Raw genomic sequence first — 22,094 nt, forward strand, 5'->3', positions numbered from 1 at the left:
TGGCCTGTACGGAGGTGTCTTTGTCTTTTTGACTTGTGTTTTGATTGGTCCAAGTATTTTGGTTCTACGCCTACTCGTCTTTCTTAATCCGCTTACCCTCCAGGGTTGGATTCTCCCTCGGATTCAGTGAGGGATCCCACCTCAACCACCTTTTGGGCAGTGTCCTGGAGTGTGTGATAAAACTGAGGAGGAGGACCAGAACTTCGCCCAGGCAGCCTCACCTACTATGCTGAACAGGGGCCTTGTGGGGAATGGAAAGACTGGAAGGGACAGACAAGGAGTAGAGAAGGAAGCGACCGTGCCCTTAAGTTAGGTACCATCCTGGCATTTGCCTGGAGATGTGGGAAACCACGGAAAACCACTTCGGGGATGGCTGAGGAGGGAATCGAACCCTCATCTACTCAGTTGATCTCCCGAGGCTGAATGGACCCCGTTCCAGCCCTCGTACCACTTTTTGAATTTCGTGGAAGAGCCTGGAATCGAACTGGGACCTCTGGGCGTAGCAACTCATCACACTAACTACTACACTAAAGAGGCGGACGCCGATATTTACATATCATAAAATGAGTGATAACCCGTTCAATTCGCCACGGTTTTGGTCAGCTATTGGGATTTCTTTATAGGTTATCTGGTGAAATCAATAGGGTTTCCATGTCAGTATTTAAGGCAAATGTACAACCAACTTACTGTACTGAATATAGTAGCATTGTTGGCACGCAATTTATCGTAATTTATCGTTCTAGGAAAATGCACAGTCGAAATGATTTAATATTTCTGTTTTGTTGGCAATATAAAGATGACGAACTGAAGAAAGACATGCCATATGGAGAGAATGTTACAGACGTCCTATATTAATAATTAAAAATTATTATCTACTAAAGATTTTATAGGCCTCTCTAATAATGAAGTTTTGAATTTACTAATGTTTTAACGTTGGTCTGTAGTACGCTGTAGTCTCGTTCGTCACTATAAGACAGAAATCTTGCTCGTGAATAGACGAGATTTTCTTCTGAAGACGTGGAGCAAAGTTTTCTGAGAGACGTAAAGAATTTCACCTTAATTTTCTTGACATGACAAAAGCCCAAAAGTTTATAATCATGTGTACATTTACAATCTAAATATTACTAAGGATTTTATTGACTTACCGCTCTGCTTTATTTGGTCCATTAGTTAGTGTATTATTGGCGAATAGTTTCAGGTTATCAAATTCTACAAACGTTCGTCAGTGTTTAGATTTCCTTGAACAGCATACTTGAATTAATTAAACGAAGCCTTCACTGAGTAGAATACATAAATTACAGTGAATTAAAAATTCAGATTTGAATAGGTGACAAAACATATTACTGTAAAATTTTGGTAGACTCGGTTTCAATTGAGAAAACCGAATCATTTCGGTTAACAGCTCCAGGTACTCGGTTCATGTACTTTATAATGACATGAATTAATCTTAGTGTTTGTACTAGTGAGTACAAAATTAATTTAATGGTGCTAACATTGGGAAATATGCGGCTGTGATATGTATGTTAGGTAACAAATCAATATTCACCTGGGTTTTATGTGATGAATATATAGAAAAAGAAAGATGTCCCCAAACTGCCTTGCCCGTCAACAGATTTGTCTTCCTCTGTGGTAATAATTTCATGTTCAGACAGGAAATTACAACTACAGTGTACTGTCACAGGCTGGATTATCCTAGGGGTATTAACCGTGGTGTAATTTTCTAGAAGAAGTTATAAAACGTTAATGATCGTAATGACAGAATCTCCATTCTAATACTCGGTAATCCTGTTAAACAAATTAAAGTTCTGTTAACTTTGAGGGCTGGCAAGAGAGTAGGGACAGTTGATCGCTGAAAACTTTCAGACGGTGTAGCAGCGTGGTGCTCACTAATCGAACCGCTCCGGGAACTTTGAAATGTTCCGAAGTCGGGATAGATCATCAGTAAATGTAGGTTTTCCACAAATAATTTCATATAAATGGGCATTAAGTTTCAATAATTATTTTTAGGTATCGTATACTTGGACTGAGGGACTCAGGCGATTGAGCAGTGGCTCTCTGAGTCCAAGATGGCGGGTTCGTTTCCCGTAGAATTCATTGGTATTGGAAAGTGCTCAAACATGCCAGAATACCAGCGGGAAGAAATTCCTGTGCATTGTCGTCTCCGTAAACAAGTAATAAGTGGGTGTAAAACCAGTGATGTTATTATTAAATATTAAACGCCAATAAAGTCATGACGAAAAAAAAAATATAGAAGTATTTTATATTAAATCCTATGTCGCCCGTTCTTGTGCGTTACTTAATAGAAAAGTAAATTTGCTCCATATTTAGACGTTTCAACCGAGTAAAACATTAAATCTGTATGCGTAATCATCTGTTGCTAAAATTAGTCCTGGCTTTTAATACCCGCTTCTCTTAAATTTATTATTATTATTATTATTATTATTATTATTATTATTATTATTATTATTATTATTATTATTATTATTATTATTATTATTATTACGGGTTTACCCGTGGAGCAGAAAGAGGTTAAAGAAGGTGCCGGGGTGAATGGATCTATCTACAATTCCAAAATCAATTTAAAACTTGAACTGAAGGTTATATTTTTTCCAAAACACGATGGCTCAACAAATAACAACATGTCAGGTACAAAAGCAATCTTGAAACAAGACTAAGAAAATCGAAGATTACTGATTTTTACCATTTCTGGGCTTCAAGCCCCTAGTTTTACAGTTTTACAAATGGAAGAGGAATTATTTATTTAAGGGCAGAAATCCCCTAATTCCAGAGCACTTGCTCCCTAAATCACAATATCTAGCCTTCCAGAGGCACATTTGCAAAAAATTGAAAAGAGCTAACACGCTCTCAGTTTCTCACTGCCTACTCAAGGCAAAATTAGATTAACTTACAACGTTTGGCCTCTCGAGGCACAACTTACAAATTGAACTTACTTTTACAGGGGTATTTAATACCCAACCTACTGGGCCTTCATGGAAAAAGAACAGGTTAGATAACTGCCCAAACACAAAATGAATGGGAGCGCACACTGCGCTCCAAGATAATGAAAACTTAAAATCCTACAAGGCTCTAGGTCGATGAAACAGGGGCTATTCCCAAACTACTGAGGTTGCTCGCATGGAAATTACTTTAACACATTAGAGGAGAACACAGTTACAAAACTTAGTCACCTCAAACCAAGATGAAGGGGAGCTCGAGAGGGTAATTCATTCTTTATCCCCGATTTACAGTTAAAGATTTTATGAAATTTTTACATTAGCCGAAAGAAAGTTACATTTTAGAAAAGTATGTTACATGATTAAAGACTGGGAACTTCCCCTCGAACTAAACTGCGGAGGTAGCAAGAAAGAATGAAGTTATGTGGCCATTACCTTATATATGTTCTGATGCCGACGAAAGAGGCCGCCCGCCTCCTGCTTGGCATGGAAACGTGAAAAGCCGCAGTTTATAAACCCTCAGGGAAGGTTCGAGAGAATTCAAGACTAAACCAGCCACACACTCTCAATTTTATTGGGGTATTCAAAAGTTACCATCAAAATCGAACAAGAAGCCTGTGATAGGTTGAAAATTAATTACAAAATTTCGTGATTGGCTAAATTTAAAAACTGGCGGAAAGCAAAGGAAGTATTACCAACCCAAAAATAAATGAACATAGATCAGTTATGGACAACCTAGTAATATAAAACTTTTTTAAATTATAAATTTTTCACTTTGCACCAGAGTGCATGATCATAGTTCTTCTGGTAGTGTCATCTGTAGAGAAATGTCCAAACTTCTTGATGTATAGCAAACAAAACCAGGAGAAATTCAGTCAGTTTGGGAAACTTCACAATAACAAGATTACTCAATATTTTAGTGGTGACATCTTCCGATTAGATTTCCAAGTTCGTGTAGTTTCAGTTTCACCTTTAGACCGACAGAGGAGCTCCTTTAGGCGCTAATTTTGAATGCGCGGCGTTGAGGTGTACCTCCCGGTACAATTATTATTATTATTATTATTATTATTATTATTATTATTATTATTATTATTATTATTATTATTATTATTATATTTTAGCCGGAACAGTCTGTAATATGTTCCGCTAGACTTCAAGGACATTGATGGTCCCCAAACATGCGTGGTTTTCTTTTCAAGCCTTACCATACGTCATACCGTGGGTATTATTCTACGGCTCGAACCCACAGGAGGTTGCCAAGGCTCGTCAAGGCTATAGTGCCATGGAGTTCGGTTTCAAGAATCTTAACTTGCGTTTTCTTATGTCACTGTGAATATTTGTGTATTATGTGATTCCCTGCTTGCCTCTGAGTCGGTAATATCCATCTGCGAGTTTTGGACCTAGAATTTTTCTTATGATTTTGCATTCCTTTTCCTCAGTGTTTTCAATGTCTGCTTTCCTGTTCAAAATGAGCGTTTCTGATCAATAAAGACATTCTGATTTATTGACTATGTTGCAATGCCTTAGTTTTTTGTACATGGATATACATGTTTTGTTGTAGATATTTTGGGTTAGTCGGTATCCAATTTCCATCTTTTGGCATCTGCATTCGTTGTCTTTTGTTTGGAGTCCATTTTCCTTAATTGTTTTACAAAGATATTAATTTTGTGATACTCGTCTAATTTTGACATATCGTCATTGCCGCGACAAAACCTCCTATGTGAAATATTTTAGCTTAGAACTTTGTCCAGTAAGGTTCTGTCATCTAAGGTGCAATGTCGTGTGAATATTGCCAAGGCATTCTCGCTCTTCATAATGTATGTGCTGCGGGTCAGTATATCTCCAAAACTACTATCACATAGGAAGTTTTGTCCCGGCAACGGCGATATTTTGTCTCCATGGGTTTAGGTGCTTGTTCATTGCAGGTCATGTGTTCTGTCTTTTCAGAACATAACTGGAGGCCGACTTTTTCTGCAGTTTCTTTCAGGAGTTCAGTCTGATTTTAGGCTGTTGAAATGCCTCTTGTTAAGATCGCTAGGGACCGGGGGACTTGGCCGTGCGGTTAGCAGTGCACAGCTGTGAGCCTGCATCCGGGAGACAGTGGGTTCGAATACCACTGTCGAAAGCCCTGAAGATGATTTTCTGTGGCTTCCCATTTTCACACCAGGCAAATTAAGGCCACGGCCGCTTCCTCCCCATTTCTAGGCCGTTGGTCACCCATCGTCGCCATAAGACCTACCTGTATCGGTGCGACGTAAAGCAAATAGCAAAAAGGTAAAAAAAAAAAGGATCGCTAGGTCACAGTCTGTGAACCCGTTTGTATACAGTACTGTAATTACTCCTCTGATTAATCAGAGCAGGAAATATGGAAACCACTACCGATACGTTTAAAGTTGTATGTTGCATCCGGGAGATAGTAGGTTCGAATCCCACTATCGGCAGCCCTGAAGATGGTTTTCCGTGGTTTCTCATTTTCACACCAGGCAAATGCTGGGGCTGTACCTTAATTAAGGCCACGGCCGCTTCCTTCCAACTCCTAGGCCTTTCCTATCCCATCGTCGCCATAAGACCTATCTGTGTCGGTGCGACGTAAAGCCCCTAGCAAAAAAAAAAGTTGTATGTAAAGAAATATCCAGTGTAATTAAATTTTGTTCATTGATCGGTTGCTTGATCGATTAATCATATGTATATATATCATGATGGTTTATATTGACCAGATAGTCACTTGAAAACTTAAATCATGAGCAGTAGAAGAACTTACGCTAACTTTGAAGACAATATAAAAATAAGTACCTATTGTAGGTTTGTCGTTTTTTGGATTTTTTGCTTTGTGCTAGTGATTTAACGCCTTACTAACATATCAAAGGTTTTCGACGGTGCAAGGATGGCAAAGGGCCAGAATAGGGAAGGAAGAGACCGTGTTCTTAATTAAGGTACAGCCCTAGCATTTGCCTGGTATGAAAATGGGAAGCCATGGAAAACCATCTTGAAACCCACCATCTCCCGAATGCAAGCTCACAGCTGCGTGACCCTAACTTCACGGCCAACTCACTCGGTAAAGTTAGTTCTACTCATGAATATTATAACTTATGTACATAGATCTCGCTCTGTCTCATTAACCTTTCAACCCTTATTTAAAAGTAAAGTGTATTGAAGTGCTCTTTCTTTACAGGCCTGACCGGTTAGATAAGGGATTTGCTGTTCTGTTGTTCTCTGGAGCCCAGGAGGCCGCAGTGCTGGAACTTCTGGATAAAGCACTTGTTCTCGTTCAGGTGAGTTCATTTTCCTTACTAGTCATTCATAACTAGAGGTGGCGATTTTTTACAATAGGAATATTACACGAAATATGTTTCGAATGCTTGATAAAATGTGAAATGTATACAAAACTATGACGTAATTGTTAGACTGACAATTATTTTATATAAAATTTTTAGTTTTGTGGAAGCTCAAGCCGAGGAGTTTGTGAACCCTTGGAATGTCATGCAGAGTTTGGCAACGAGTAGGTATTACAAACACTGTAGATATTGAAGGAGGTTTCACATAAACATAACGTAACTGTAAGAGATAGCACAAGGTAAAACTGACGGAAGAAGAAGTAAGCAAAGAAGAAAGAGAATATCTTGGCTACGGAATCTACGAGAATGGTATGGACTCAGTACCCCCTGTCTTTTCCTAGTTGTTGAGAACAAGAACCAGATTGCCATGATCCCAATGAGGATATGATAGAAGAAGAAGAAGAAATAAGAGATATGCGAATGACAGGACACAATATTCAGATTCACTATTTCCTTCAACAGAGTTACTGATTCATGAACATCACTGAAGTTAATTTTGTATGTTTTATTTTTATAATCCTGATTTCGCATCAGTACAAATTTGTTCTTTTTTTCTGTATTAAGCGTCAGGCTATATCTATTTAAAATAAATGCATAATGTTATTGTACTCAACGCACTTTTATTTAGTGTTAGTCTGTGCCAATACCTTTTTTAATTCATGTTAATATTATCAAGAGATATTACCTATTCATCAGAATTAACTCGAAATCTATATCCTATATACTATATCTATATCCTTCTCGAAACGCTAAATTACACAAATATACAAATCAAAATGTGAAATTTCAGAACGCTTCAAATGACCGCCTCAATTTATAACTCACTGATAGATCTACTGCGGCATTAGATTTTCCGTCCTTAGCTCATGTAACAGCCTTAGAGAAGGTGTTTTTTGGGACTGTTGTTTGTCTTATTTGCTCTGCAAAGTTGTAATTGGATGTGGATGGTATAAATCGTCGGAACGATTTTTGACATCCTCAAATGCTCGGGGGTTCATACTGGGCGGGTGGCTTATCTGAGTAACGTTCGTGGTACTCCATTGCGAGGATATCTGGCTCCTGGCTGACATGTTATGTTCTGCACACCATGAACTTCCGTCGCGAACACATTTAGCAGATTATTCTCTCAACATGTTCCGTGAAATATTTATCGTGAACAAGGAATCCTAACTCAGTCTTGTCTTACTCCCAATTACTTATCATTTTCTTGCGTGCACTGTTTTTCTGGGTGGTTGTGATAGGTCAACATTAGTGTCATGAAGTTTCCACTGAAGCAACCTTGACTACAATCTCAGTCAGTTTTAGTAAGTTAGAGAAGTGGAAAGCCATGCCCTCATGGTTCAGATTCCATGTAAAAATGAAGTTCCTATAGTTTATTATCACAAGCCACGTAATACTCTAATTCTGCTTGCTTTCTCATGCGACTCCAGTTAAATGAACCCGTAAGTGTTCTATTTCGAAGACAGCACATCAATCCTATTTCAAAAATAATGTCTATGTCTTACTGAGTATATTTTCGCTTAAGAATATGAAGCGACATATTATGATACTTCGTATTTTGGTTAGCAATGTGTTTATCAGTAATATACACGGTATTCGTAATGTATTCGTCACATATTCAGAACGTTGGAACCTTTAAAATAACATGCTACTTCTTTCATAATTTCCTCAGCACAAATAGTAGCTTTCCCTTTTATGTATCACAAAAAATGAATCGACAAACAAACTGATTTATGCACCCTAGCATGACAGACATTCTCTTACTAATGGGAACTTACACAGACTTAAATAATATTCTTGTTGCCCTTCTTAAGGTTCCTTATCTTTGTATTTTGAAATGAAATTACGTATAACGTAATACTAATATGGGCTTAGTTTTACGTCCCACTAACTACATTTCCGGGCAAAGAAAAGAAACGTAAAGCTGAGATTTCTATGGGAAGTAATTTCAATTTGGTGTTCACTAATTACATTATGCAGTTACCAACAAATGACTTTGCAGCAAACACAAGCGAGTTGCGCATAGCTAGCTGAAGGTAAGGACACGTGGTATTCCCCAAGAGGCCTACCGTTTCTTCCTACTGGAGACAGTCGCAGTTCCCTTCAAGAAAAAGGAATTAGGAAACCGCCTCATTATCATTTTTAAAAATGTAGGAGAGAAATAAAAAGCAGGCAATTATTTTCCTTTTCATACCTTAACGTCATAGCAGCTGCTAGATCTAACGTAAATTTTCGTTTATGCAAACCTGGCATCCTCGAAGGAAATTCTGTAATCCGTCGTAATGCGTCTTCTGCTACTTCACTTATAAAATAATGAATGAAAATACACTGCGTCTTCTCAGTCATTTGACCGGATCAGGAATGGAATGGATGAAGCGACGAGGATAGGAATTGTGCCCGCTGCCGAAGCCTGTCGCACTCCTCTGGGGCAATGATTAACATCAGATGAAATGAAATGATATTGAAGAATGTTGCTGAATGAAAGATGATAGGCAAAACCTGAGTCTCCACAAGAAAACCTGTTCCGCCTCCGCTTTGTCCAGCACAAATCTCATATGGAGTGACCGGGATTTGAACCATGGAACCCGGCGGTGAGATGCCGGCGCGCTGCCGCCTGAGCCACAGAGACTCTTATTTCACTTATCACTCTCCTAATTTCATTTTACAAGGCCTCAGCTGTACGTGTATTGTTCCGATAGACTTTCTGTTTCAAATTGCCTCGCAAATAGGCCTAAAAGTCACAAATACTGAAATCTGGAGAACGAGCTGGCCTTAACACCGCATATTAACCGGTCACCGGACACATTCGTAATTGCAACCATAGAATTTCGTGCGGTGTGGGCCATAGATTGTCTTGCTGAAAGTAGGTGAAGTTCTCTCTTCCTCAGTCAACATGTTAAAAAAGGGGATGGAAAAAGATAGAATTATCGTGTGGAGGTCAGTTTTCATTTTTTTAAAAGGGTCCTATTATTCTTCGTCCACTAACTGTACACCAGACACCGACTTTCGTGTCATGCAGAGGTACCTCTTTTATGGCGTTAGGATTTTTCACTATCCCAGTGTCGAGTGTTCTGAGAATTAATGTACTCATTGAGGTGAAACCAAGCTTCGTCAGTAATGATTCAACGCTCTCCAAATCTCAGTTATGCACGAATTGTAGTACCCACTACCAGAATTTAACAGGAGCGACAGGATCTGCAACATTTAATCAGTGCATTACAGAATTTTAAACCCTCTTGGCACTAAGGTGGACGAGATACCACACTCCTGTGCTAAACGGCTAGAAATTTGACGAGCGCTAACTCGAGCTCTGAATCGCATGTCTTCAAGTTTTTCGACAGTTATGACCCTCTTTTTATAATGCATTATGTTTAAGATGGGTCCAGTTGTGCGCCACTTTTCAAACAAAACATGGGCATATGGTTTTGATGTTATAGGACTTTCTGGAAATCGTTTGCAGTAATTCCTCACACGCCTATCGTACGATATGTTTCAGTAATAAACACTCGTTGCTCACTGGTGTTCGTAAGCATGATGGATAATTGTCACTGTGCACTTTATAATCACAATCAAAGCGGGACAAGTAAATCACGTGTCGCACTAGGACAAGTAGGCTACAAAGCTCTATGAATTTGCCATGAGCGCCTCCCTTGAGTTTGCCGTAAACTCTTGTTTAGTAGTCACAGTACATTATAGGCCAATATATTCTCATAAATCTTACATTTCACCTTTTTAGAGAGAAAATATATCACTTTATACTAGAATGGCTCGCTGTAAACTTGTAATTAGCGAAGAAGGATTCAACTGTTCTCTCTTGACATCAAATCAGATCACTTCCCATGAGTAATTTTAGAGTAATTTGTTATCCGTATTCTTTGTACATTATTCGGTTCTCTGTATTTCACAGTCCTCGTATGTATTGTTCAAGCTTTCCACACAGGTGTGATTGTGATCTGTGAAAGATTTATATACAAGACGACATTGAGTGTGCAAGATGCTGAAGGGGCTGAACCACTAATTTTACGTTTTTCGGAGACGCGAGGTGCCAGACCTTTATCCCTCGGGATTCACCATGCTGTTGTATTTGAGCACCTTCAAATACCAGCAGGCTGAGATGCGACTGAACCCCTCAACTTCGATCTATTTTCTTGTGAACTATGACCATATCACTTGTTTGTTATACAGCACTCAAATATCTAACTTCAAGCGAATCAATACAACATACATTACTGTGACCGTTCACAGTAATGTAGATAGCATATCGTGTCACCCTGTAATAATAATATACCGTTTTCCGCGTCATTCTATGACGATTAGTCGCATATCCAGAAGAATCTAGCACTACACGGGACATGAACGACGCGCCACTGCTTCCGGGGACGAAAGTCTCTTTGTGCGTAATGACGAAAGTGAGTCACACGCTAGCCAGCAATTATAATGTTTCTCTCTCTTGTGGGAGTGAGTTAGAAGAGGCAAAAATCGCGTGACAACAAGTGGTCCGTACTTAATTAAGTCCGGTTAACCTAGGGAGATATAATTCCCTAAATATTTGTTGGTGTATTCAGTAATGCCAGCCAAAAACCTTCCCTTGTTTCAAAATTTTCGACTAAAAGAATAATAATATTAACCACGCTCTGCTACCATGTACTTTCCATTCAGCTAATGCACTTAAGAATTATTATGCACTGAAGCCCTGGACAGGTGCATTACATACACTCACCATGTATAACAACAGACGGTAGCACGGTCACTGTTACTGCTTAAAATGTGTTGCAGACTTCTCCCATAACTACTTTATACTTATCGTTAGACCAAGCTGAAACTGCATTACAAGTAAGCAAACGCGTAATTCATACCGTGCTCGACCACAATAATATTTCAAACGACTTGTACCTTCCAGCATTTTTCATATCAACGTTAAATATTCTCACACCATACATGATATCAGGAGGTAGAAAGTATTACACATTTATCGAAAACCAATATTATCTATTGCCATTTCTGTAGTCCCAGAGTTGACTTGTAGCTTTCTGCTAGTTTGACTCAGGTTCCACTCGCGATTCTTTAACGAACTTAAGATTGGTTTTAGCATCCTAAACGGGATGCACTTAGTCTTGGGAGCACTAATGAGCATTTACATAGGTTATATCCTACTCTTTACTGATAACGTTAACGCAGTGGTCCCTATCAAAGTGTTTGGGTTCGCATTCCAGCGTCATTGCCTGCACCAACGTCTGATTACAGGAAAAGAAAACGGTCTTAAAACCTCAGTTAGGTTACAATTCATCATGGATTTTCGACCATACCTATTTTCTCCAAACTTAATTACAAATACACACGATAGTTCAGACACCACGGTCATACGCTAGGCGACATTCACAGGTACTATGCACACGGTACTTATGTTCCACGTCCATTCATGTCCGGCATCAACTATATGTTTCTCGTAATTTTTTATTGAATTATGTCGGCAGCCTTCTGGTATCCATAACCGCGTCGTGAATGTTAATTCTGTGTAATTCTGTTTCGCAGGCTCATTTGAGAGTGGGACGCTTCCTGGTATGGCGGCCTAGTGCTAGTGACATCATCCGGAGCCATTTGAAGAGTGGTAACTGCAGTCAACTAGAGGAGACTAAGATACCGGTGAGTAGGTCTTGACTGAGAGTGTTTTATTTTAGTCTGAATGGTCATCTTACACACATGTTCTCGTCTGCCCGCAGTACCACACAGTCAGCAGCGAATATGCTCTTCGCAACTTCATATCCGAGGACCAGGCGCCTGCGTGTTGTGGAGGACGATCCAACCATGATCAGCTGGAGTGGGTCGAGTTCCACAAGGTGAGTAAATTCTACACATCTCCTGTGGCTTTCACTGGCCACAATGTACTGTAAGTAAAGACGATGAATGAAATAAGATACACTGGATACGAGTACGTCATCATTTGTGTCAGAAGCTGTCCTCTTCTGGTAGATCCTACTTGGACTGCTTGCCCATTCTGTAGTGTCAGCTTGTACAACATCTGGCTGTTATAAATGAATTATAATTGGATAAAAAACAGAAAAATGTTCGTTCTTCCACACTACTTATCAGTGGTAGAAACAAAAATAACGAAAGAAGGAATTTATAAATGCAGTACTGTAACTACTGTAATTAATACATCCACATTAACTTTATGTTGGCCATTTTAGTAATGAATTCTTGTAGTCTCCTATGCTGCCCAGACGATGTGGTAACAGTGTTCTCGGTTTAACCGGAAGGGCGTCGGATGATTTCCCGTCAGAAAGCATGACAAATTAGAACGATATATATATTTTAGGAAAAGCATATAGTCGTGAAATTCACTCAGATTACATCAGATTACACCCGGAGGCAAAGGCAGAGAACTATCACGCTATCCTACTTAGTGTCGAGTTGGAGACCTTTGCCTTCCACTCATCGGTGGAATGTTCAGAGATGGTTTTGATTTGCTTTTGTATTGCATACCGGGCGAGTTGACCGTGCGGTTAGGGACACGTGGCTGTGATCTTGCATCCGGGAGATAGTGCGTTCGAACCCCACTGTCAGGAGCCCTGAAAATGTTTTTTCGTGGTTTCCCATTTTCACACCAGGCAAATTAAGGCCACGGCCGCTTCCTTCCCATTCCTAGGCCTTTCCTATCCCTTCGTCGCCATAAGACCTATCTGTGTCGGTGCGACGTAAAGCAAATGGCAAAAAAATGTATTGCATATTAAACGCAAACAGCTTCCTTTGGATACAGATAATGTGCCTCTGAACATCATGTAACTCTGATACTTCACTTGTATTTACGCGTGTTTATCGGATGGCTTTTACTGCCGGGAGTTTCCGAAGACATGTTCGGCTCGTCTGGTTCAGGTCTTTCTATTTGACGGCTATGGACGACCTGCGTGACTGAATGTGAGATGATGATGAGGAAGAGGGTGAAACCCGGTGTCGGTACGTAGCCTACTCCTGTCGAATAACACCAAGGGGTCTGCTCAAAGATTTACCTCCCCATCCGACGGACGAATCACCATCAACAGCGTCATATGCCCTCACTCCATATGCACACTGTGGAGATGTTTCGAACTAAATCCAGATTTTTGACACTCAATCTGATGATTAGAAATTGAATACCACCACCTCTCCCTCCCTGCCATCCAACATTCTGAGGGTGAAAATCTTTTCGACAAGCAGGACTAATCGCGATGTCAGACTATTATAGACTTGGCGCCTTAACGCCAATGGCCACTAGGCGGGTGATACTTCACTGACTAAGCGCCATAAAATAGTAAGTTACGCTGTCGTAGATGAGCCACCCTCCTGAATTATATTAAACCATGAATTACCCAGAAAGTAATCCACATGTCAGTGCAGACACTTCTCTCACTGTTGAAAGGTAATAAATGGTTTCTTTGTTGCCACTGATGCTTTCACGGCCCGTACTTATAGACATGATATAGGCTTTTGGGTGTATGTCGTGTCAAGAAAATAAGGTGAAATTATTTACGTTTCACAGAGAACTATGCTCATCAGAAGAAAATTTCGACTGTCCTCGAGACAGGCTGCTAAAACAATGAACGAATTTTGAATTTATACGTTACCCAATAGAAGTGGAAATGGTACGTTCATTCATCACCAGATGGCTCCTCGGACGCGGTACATCGCTAGCGTTCGAAGCGGAGGCTGACGGAACCATCAGAATCATTCTGGGAGGGTCACATAACGTAACAGGCGTACGCACATATGAAGGTATGACATTGACACAAGAGCGGAATGAAACATCTGGCGATGAGGAACTTTTCCAAATTCGCACGTTCCCCATCGGACTTGCGTCACTGTCATACCTTCATATGTGCATACGCCTGTTATGTTATGTGACCCCTCTCAGAATGATTCCGATGGTTCCGTCAGCCATCGCTTCGAACGCTAGCGATGTACCGCGTCTATGGAGCCATCTGGTGACGAATGAACGTACCATTTCCACTTCTATTGGGTAACGTCTAAATTCAAAGATCGTTCATTGTTTTAAATCCTTTCTCGAGGACAGTCTCGATTTTCTTCTGATGACACAGAGCATAGTTCTCTGCGAAACGTAAAGAATTTCACCTTATTTTCTTGACACGACATAAGCCCAAAAGTCTATATCATGTCTAAATGATTTTCTTCTTAAACAATTTTATCTATGCGGCCTTTCACCGTTTTATTCGCAGGGATTTATCTTACACGCAGTTCGAAACAAATGACACTGTACTTGGGAACGTCCGCTACTGTGGTATGAACAATACATGAGTAGGCTTCACTTCCCCTCATAGTTTATGTTGCTAGCCATATAGAGTATTTAAACTATGCATATGCTGACTTCTGTGATGCAGTCGATTAGTCGTTGACCTTCTGTTCTCAGATTAATGAATTCGATCCTCAATGAAATCTGTAACGTTTGAGAATATTTAAATGAGGCTCCTCCATGTCATTGGTTTCAACACGTTAAAGAGATCTTGAGAGAGACAATTCCGACACTGCACAGTCACGTCGTAAAATCTACAGCAATTGATTGTAAGCCTATTATTATTATTATTATTATTATTATTATTATTATTATTATTATTATTATTATTATTATTATTATTATTATTATTATTATTATTACTATATCGATACTTATTGTTTGTGGCACCATTGCCCATGTAGATACGAAGATCTACACCATACTCTATTAAATGCCCGAAGTTAGCAGGTAAAAGAGAACGGGGTTGGTATATTCTAACAGACATGACGAAAGGAATGCACTGTTGAGGTAGAGTTAAGGTGTCCGTTACGGACGTCACTCAGCCTATTACGAGTGCTCTCAGGTGGAACGGCCTTTCTCTGTGTGCTAATCGATCTCCTTTCAGAGGATAATGCTGGCGAAATTAACGGCTGGACTAAACAAACAGACAAGATTGCGTTCGCCGCTTCAGTACCTATTGACGCTGCTTTGATGGAGTGGAACAGTCTATAATCTCGCGAGTAGGCGTGGAATTAGAAATACTGTTTGAGAATGTCCTCTTATATTATTTCTGAGTCACGAATACTAGCTATAAACTTACGTTAGGTACGAGGACCTAGATGTTAGGTCCTTTTAAACAGCGAACATCATCTAAACTTAAGTTAAATGTGCGCAAAGTTATCAATACTGAGAAATACATATTTTTTCGTACCCATATTAATTGAAAGTTCCTGTAAGACAAAGGCACAAAATTATTATTATTATTATTATTATTATTATTATTATTATTATTATTATTATTATTATTATTATTATTATTATTATTATTATTATTATTATTATTATTATTCCTTCCCTGTGAACCATGTAGCCGAGCCGTAGGTGCAACCATATCGAATGGGTATCCGTCAAGAGATCAGGCAAATGCTGCGGCTGTACCTTAATTAAGGCCACTGCCGCTTCCTTCCCATTCCTAGGCCTTTCCTGTCCCATCGTCACCATAAGACCTATGTGTGTCTGTGCGACTTAAAGCAACTAGAAAAATAAGAGACCAGACTAACGAATGGTTCATCGAAAGAACGATAGCAGCTTTTCGTAAGCTGCAAGGGGCGGAAGTCTGGATGGTTGACTGATATGGCTTTGTAATGATATTTAATATGGCTTAGCTATGTTGATAGTGCTACACGGCTGAATGCAACGGGAAACGCCAGCCTTAACTAACTTCCGAGGATATGCAGCTCTCCCTGTATGGATGAATGATGTACTGACAATGGGGAAAATAATCCAGAGGTAAAATGGTCCCCCATTCGAATCTCCGGGAGGGGACTCCACAAGAGGGGTCAATCATCAAGAAGATTAATAATGGCATTTCGCGAGTCGGAGCGTGAAATGTTAGAAGTTTTCATCGCTGCGTTAGGTTAGAGAATCTGAGAAGGGAAAGGAAAACCATTCGGGGACTATGCGACAAGAGAAAGCTTGGCTCGTTACAGCCTATACATTTTTTGTACTGTACACGTCCCTTTTCTACTGTCGCTTTGAAAATATTGTAATATTGTATTTCTTATCCTTACAGGAGGCTAATTCTGGTGATATATTCGAAAACAGTGGAACTTATGATCGTTTTATGACTATTGCAACATGATCATATGACATTAATATTAAAAAAGAATAATATCGTGCACCAAGAATATTCAATTTCATAATGTCAATAAGATTCAAGGTTTTCTTTACAGAAACTCTTTCCGTATGCCTCGGACGCCTTACACGACAACGCCTACGCGTCCAAACATCGACACGTCATGCCACCTACGCACTGGACGTGTTAAAATTATTAGAGGTACTTGATGCTCGTTGAGTTTATTATGGACAGTGGCCTATCATCTTGATTTATGGAAGCAATCAGTGTGGCGTCAGTCAAGTGGTGGCCACATGACGGCACGTCCAGAGGACACGTGGAACAGGATACAGCTGCTCGCACGTACAGTACAAGAAACACTGTACCGGTACTCGTATGTGGCATCTTCATGTTGAACTATTCTCGACCACAAGGAGAAGGTAGATTTCAATTCCATTTCCGAATTGAGTCCAAAGTGAGCCACTGTATACATGTAGCACTCGAACCCGAGTCCTGTTGATGATTAGGTCGCGAGATTTTCCCTCTGCAAATTTCGTTCGACTAAACACGTCAGTATAAGAATACACACCTCCCATTGGCAGCGAGTGTGGTACAGGTAGCGCCAAAGTACAGTACAGTGGTGAGTCGGCTAGCCAGACCCGATTGGCCATGGAAATTTTGTATAAAGATGTGACGAAGTCTTGCAGACCACATTTTGACCCAATACAGATTTAATGACTAGAATTCGAACATGAAATTAGTGGTGGCCATTCGAACATTATTTAATATTGAATTTATTTATTTATTTATTTATTTATTTATTTATTTATTTATTTATTTATTTATTTATTTATTTATAAATACGGTGCTTAATTTATTAGATAATAATAATAATAATAATAATAATAATAATAATAATAATAATAATAATTTGAGCTCCTTGATCCTCTACACATAGAAGACTTTAAACTCTACCTACAGAAACGATTTTACTATATCTTCCAACCTCAAGAGAGAACATTGAAGTTAACTAGTATCATCTGTTGATGTTAGGAAATTTTGAATCAGTAGTTCATCTTAAGGCGTTTCCGAAAACCGTTAAAAAGTAGTTAGTGGGACGTAAAAACATTATTATTATTATTATTATTATTATTATTATTATTATTATTATTATTATTATTATTATTATTATTTTACCGAGCTCGATAGCTGCAGTCGCTCAAGTGCAGCCAGTGTCCAATATTCGGTATTCGGGAGATAGTGGGTTCGAACCCCACTGTCGGCAGCTCTGAAGATGGTTTTCCATGGTTTCCCATTTTCATACCAGGCAAATGCTGGGGCTGTACCTTAATTAAGGGCATGGTCGCTTCCTTCCCATCGACGCCATAAGACCTACCTGTATCGGTGCGACGTAAAACAACTTGCAGGAAAAAAAACATCTTTAAAACCATACCTGCCAACGAACGTTAAGACTTACCGACAGATGGAGCATTCCTCCTTACGAAAAACTTATTAACTACTGTTTTACCTAAGCTTGTGTAAGTGAAGAGGTTTGATGTAAGTGGCGGAAGTGCTATAGTGCTAATAACGGGTTCTCTTGGTTCTGAATTCGCTGCGGCTACTACAATGTTCTGTTCTGTGTTATCCAATTTTTTGCAGCCACTTCTAACTTGTCCTCAAAAAACTTTAATTTGCTACAAAGGAGGAAGATGCCTCCATTAAACATTAAACACTGTTCGTAGGAGGTCGTTGGTTACACTGCCCTAGTTATGATATTCCTGATCTTGCTGATTAACTAGCAGCGAAGATAGTTTCATATGGTCATTAACATCGTGTTAAGTGGGCTGTGGTCATACTCGCGTCAAGTACATGAGAGTGTTCCGTATAAAGCATAAGTTACAGTTCATCTGCAACATTGTGATTGGGCAAAGATAGATTATATATGTGTACATAGGCTTCTTTAGAAAAATCGTATTTCGGAAAGTCTGAACATTACATCTTTAAGTTGGGCACCAAAAATGACAGCGAAAGATACGCCATTTTAGTTTTGAATTACGTTGTTGAAACCAAATAGTAATCTTTGCGCCTAGGAAATCCATTACCTTCTCTGGAAAATACTGACCTGCAGCACATGCTCCCAATGAATCGTATTTGCGACTGGGAATCCACTGTGCCAATCCTGTCAGGAAAATACCGTCCCGCAGCACATGTTACCAATGGATCGGCTATGCGCCTGGGAGTCCACTGTTATTCTTGTCAGGGATATACTGTTCCGCAACACATGTAACCAATGGATCGGCTATGCGCCTGGGAGTTCACTGTGCCAATCCTGTCAGGGAAATAGTGTCCCGCAGCACATGTTACCAATGGATCGGCGGCTATGCGCCTGGGAGTCCACTGTGTCATTTTTGTCAGGGATATACTGTTCCGCAGCACATGTAACCAATGGATCGGCTATGCGCCAGGGAGTTCACTGTGCCAATCCTGTCAGGGAAATAGTGTCCCGCAGCACATGTAACAAATGGATCGGCTATGCGCCTGGGAGTTCACTGTGCCAATCCTGTCAGGGAAATAGTGTCCCGCAGCACATGTAACAAATGGATCGGCTATGCGCCTGGGAGTCCACTGTGTTAATCCTTTCGGGGAAATACTGTCTCGCAGCAATTGTAATAAATGAATCGGCTATGCGCCTGGGAGTCCACTGTGTCATTCTTGTCAGAGATATACGGTTTCGCAGCACATGTAACCAATGGATCGGCTATGCGCCTGGGAGTCCACTGTGTCAATCCTGTCAGGGAAATACTGTCCCGCAGCACATGTAACCAATGGATCGGCTATGCGCCTGGGAGTCCACTGTGTCATTCTTATCCGGGATATACTATTCCGCAGCACACGTAACCAATGGATCGGCTATGTGCCTGGGAATCTGCTGTGTCATTCTTGTCGAGGATATACTGTTTCGCAGCACACGTAACCAATGGATCGGCTATGCGCCTGGGAGCCCACTGTGTCATTCTTGTCAGGGATATACTGTTCCGCAGCACATGCATAATAGCGCAAGAAACCTTCGATTATATATGTTTAATCTTTAGGCTGTTAATACCATTATACACAACCTTAGCCTAACATGTCCATTATTTATTTGATACTTTAAGTAAAACTCCAGAAAGATGAAGTTCTTAGGTAATCGAAATTCATTATGACAACCATTGTAGTAGGATACATTCAGAACAGAGAATCGGCAAAACTTATACAGCTCTAATAGTAGATGAATTGTTTGAGAAATTAAAAATCTCCAGATCCATGTTATTATGGCCAATTTTCTTCTTTCGTATGACAAGACTAGTGAAATTTTGTGATATTTTGTTACACACGACAAATAAGTTATGAGCTTCCTAGCCGAGGTGTTAAAGGTATCTTTGGGTCACATGAAAGTGCATAAGTTCAGTTCCTGTACAGCAAGTCAAAAAAGTTAGCAACGAGATTTCTACCTCTCCAGAGGTGCATGGATAGCCTTGAGGTACACTCAGCCTACACTAAAAATAAACACCAGGTTAATTTTCAAGGGCAAAGGTGGCCAAACATAACGGTAATCACTCTATTCTACTGAATACCCAGATGGATTATCTTATACGAGTACATTGTGAAGGAAGCAGCCGTGATGCATTTGTTAGATACTGGAATTGGATATAAAACCATATATAAGACACTCTTGTGGTCAGTGATAGAATTGTAATCCACCTCCCTGCCAGCGACTGGTGGTCAAGTGATTAGCATACTAGCTTCTTGTATCCGAGGTCACAGGTTTGATTCCGGCAAAGATTGTAGGATGTTTCAAAACCTATAACGTCCATATCAGTATGTGATCGACTTATTGGGAGCCCATTCTCAGCATTGTAATCCGTCGAGCTGAGTAACTCAGATGGCTGAGGCTGACTTTCTGAGTCCAAGTTGGCGGGTTCAATCTCGGCTCAGTCTTGTGGTTTTTGAAGGTGACCATGAATGCCAACCTCATGTCGGTAGATTTACCGGCATTTGAAAGAACTCCTGCGAGACGAAATTCTGGCATCTTGTCTCCGAGAAACATAAGGAGTCTAGTTAGGGGGACGTAAAATTATTATTATTATTATTATTATTATTATTATTATTATTATTATTATTATTATTATTATTATTATTATTAGCCTCCCTTCTCACTTTTTATTAATATGAGAATGAACAGTCTCCTCAGTTCGTAGGTGAGCTTGGATTTAGACTCAAGTGAACTGGGCGGAAAGGTATTAAGCTGACGACTACACGACAGTCCTTTCCAACAGTGCGTGTGTCAAGGGTAGGTCCTCCTGACGTTTCTAAACGCTAATATTGCACGGTCCGAAACACTCATTGTCCGTGGTGCGATTTAACATCCGCCTTAAAGGTCAGCGCTATGATGGAACGAATCGCAATGCTCTCACTCTTAGCTGAAAGTAGGCTAATAGTCTGAAGTGGGAATTTCTTCTGCATGACCTGTAAATAAAGCATCTGCTTAGAAAATTAGAATCATTACGTTTGCAGAATGATGAGCAATCTTAAACAAGATGGAAAGAGACTTGATCTCAGTTCGCATGATGATGATGATGTGTACGTTAAGGCTGGTACACACACGCACCGAACAAAGTGCGTAGCATTCGTAAAAATGTGCGTTTGAGGTCCTGGAACAAACGTTTTACTAATGATGGTGCGCACCTCGTTTGCTTCTTGATCCATTTCTAGTAGTTACTCACTGCCCACAGGTGAAACACTACGTCCTAGTACGTGGTTGCTGCAGCGTATTTATCCATTCATACTCTTTGAAAGTGAAGAAACCGAAAGTGGCAAACGTAATTGTACTGTAGCATAGAAATAAACAATGGTTCATATTTATTAATGGAAATTCGACAGTATCTAAATTTCATTTGAATATCATCTGCAGATTTTGAATAACTCATAAATTCAACCAACTGCACAGTCTTATTTTCTTTCCATTCCACTGCTGAGTGAAAAGGAAGTGTTCATCTCACGAGCCATGCCAGTCAGCAGTAGAATGGATAATGTAGCGCCATGATCCGCGCTTTGACCGGAGGATTTCGGGGTCCTCCGAAATTTCGTAGGATCATCCATTTTTTATAAAGTTTTATAAAATAAGTAATTACATGTAAATATTCCAAATTTTCCTCTATTCTCACTTCATAGTTAAAATTAAGCAGGTTGGAAATATCATCCATTGTTCTTGAATGCAATGTGTGTGTTAATTTTCCTTCGGTTGCTATTGGTTGGGGATGTAGATCATTTATTGCTTTTGTTATCGTAAAAAGTGTCCGAGGACATTTTTCACTCGCCAGTTCTGTAGCTGTTTTTCTCGGAGATGAGCTGCATATACCATTGTGTGAGGATGTCGTGTGTGGATGTTGGTGTAATTAATTGTACTCGCTAGGAATGGGAAAGAAGCTACCGTGGCCTTGAGAACAATGCCATCCCAGTATTTACTTCTTGAAATAGAAAACTACAGAAAATCATTTCGTGGATAACCGATGGAGGATTTCGAAGCCCGAATGCAGAGCTAGCAGCCATAACTGACCGTGCCGTAACGCACTTTCTATTACCTTGAAAACGGGATATTAACGTGCAAGTTGTAGGAGTCTCTCACATGTAGGCAGTCTTAAATGCCAGCTGCCCGCACTAAGATG

General features: G+C 39.9%; 1 protein-coding gene across 1 annotated transcript in view; it reads left to right on the top strand.

Moving 5' to 3' along the window:
- Window positions 1-22,094, top strand: part of LOC136874435 (puratrophin-1) — a 1,332,114-nt gene that overhangs the window by 785,237 nt on the left and 524,783 nt on the right. Inside the window, exons 8-10 of the mRNA XM_067148069.2 lie at window positions 6,127-6,226; window positions 11,822-11,932; window positions 12,010-12,126. Of these exons, the coding sequence (XP_067004170.2) occupies window positions 6,127-6,226; window positions 11,822-11,932; window positions 12,010-12,126 (328 nt within the window). The remainder of the gene's footprint in view (window positions 1-6,126; window positions 6,227-11,821; window positions 11,933-12,009; window positions 12,127-22,094) is intronic.

Source organism: Anabrus simplex, chromosome 5 (assembly GCF_040414725.1).
Source record: "Anabrus simplex isolate iqAnaSimp1 chromosome 5, ASM4041472v1, whole genome shotgun sequence".
NCBI lineage: Eukaryota > Metazoa > Arthropoda > Insecta > Orthoptera > Tettigoniidae > Anabrus > Anabrus simplex.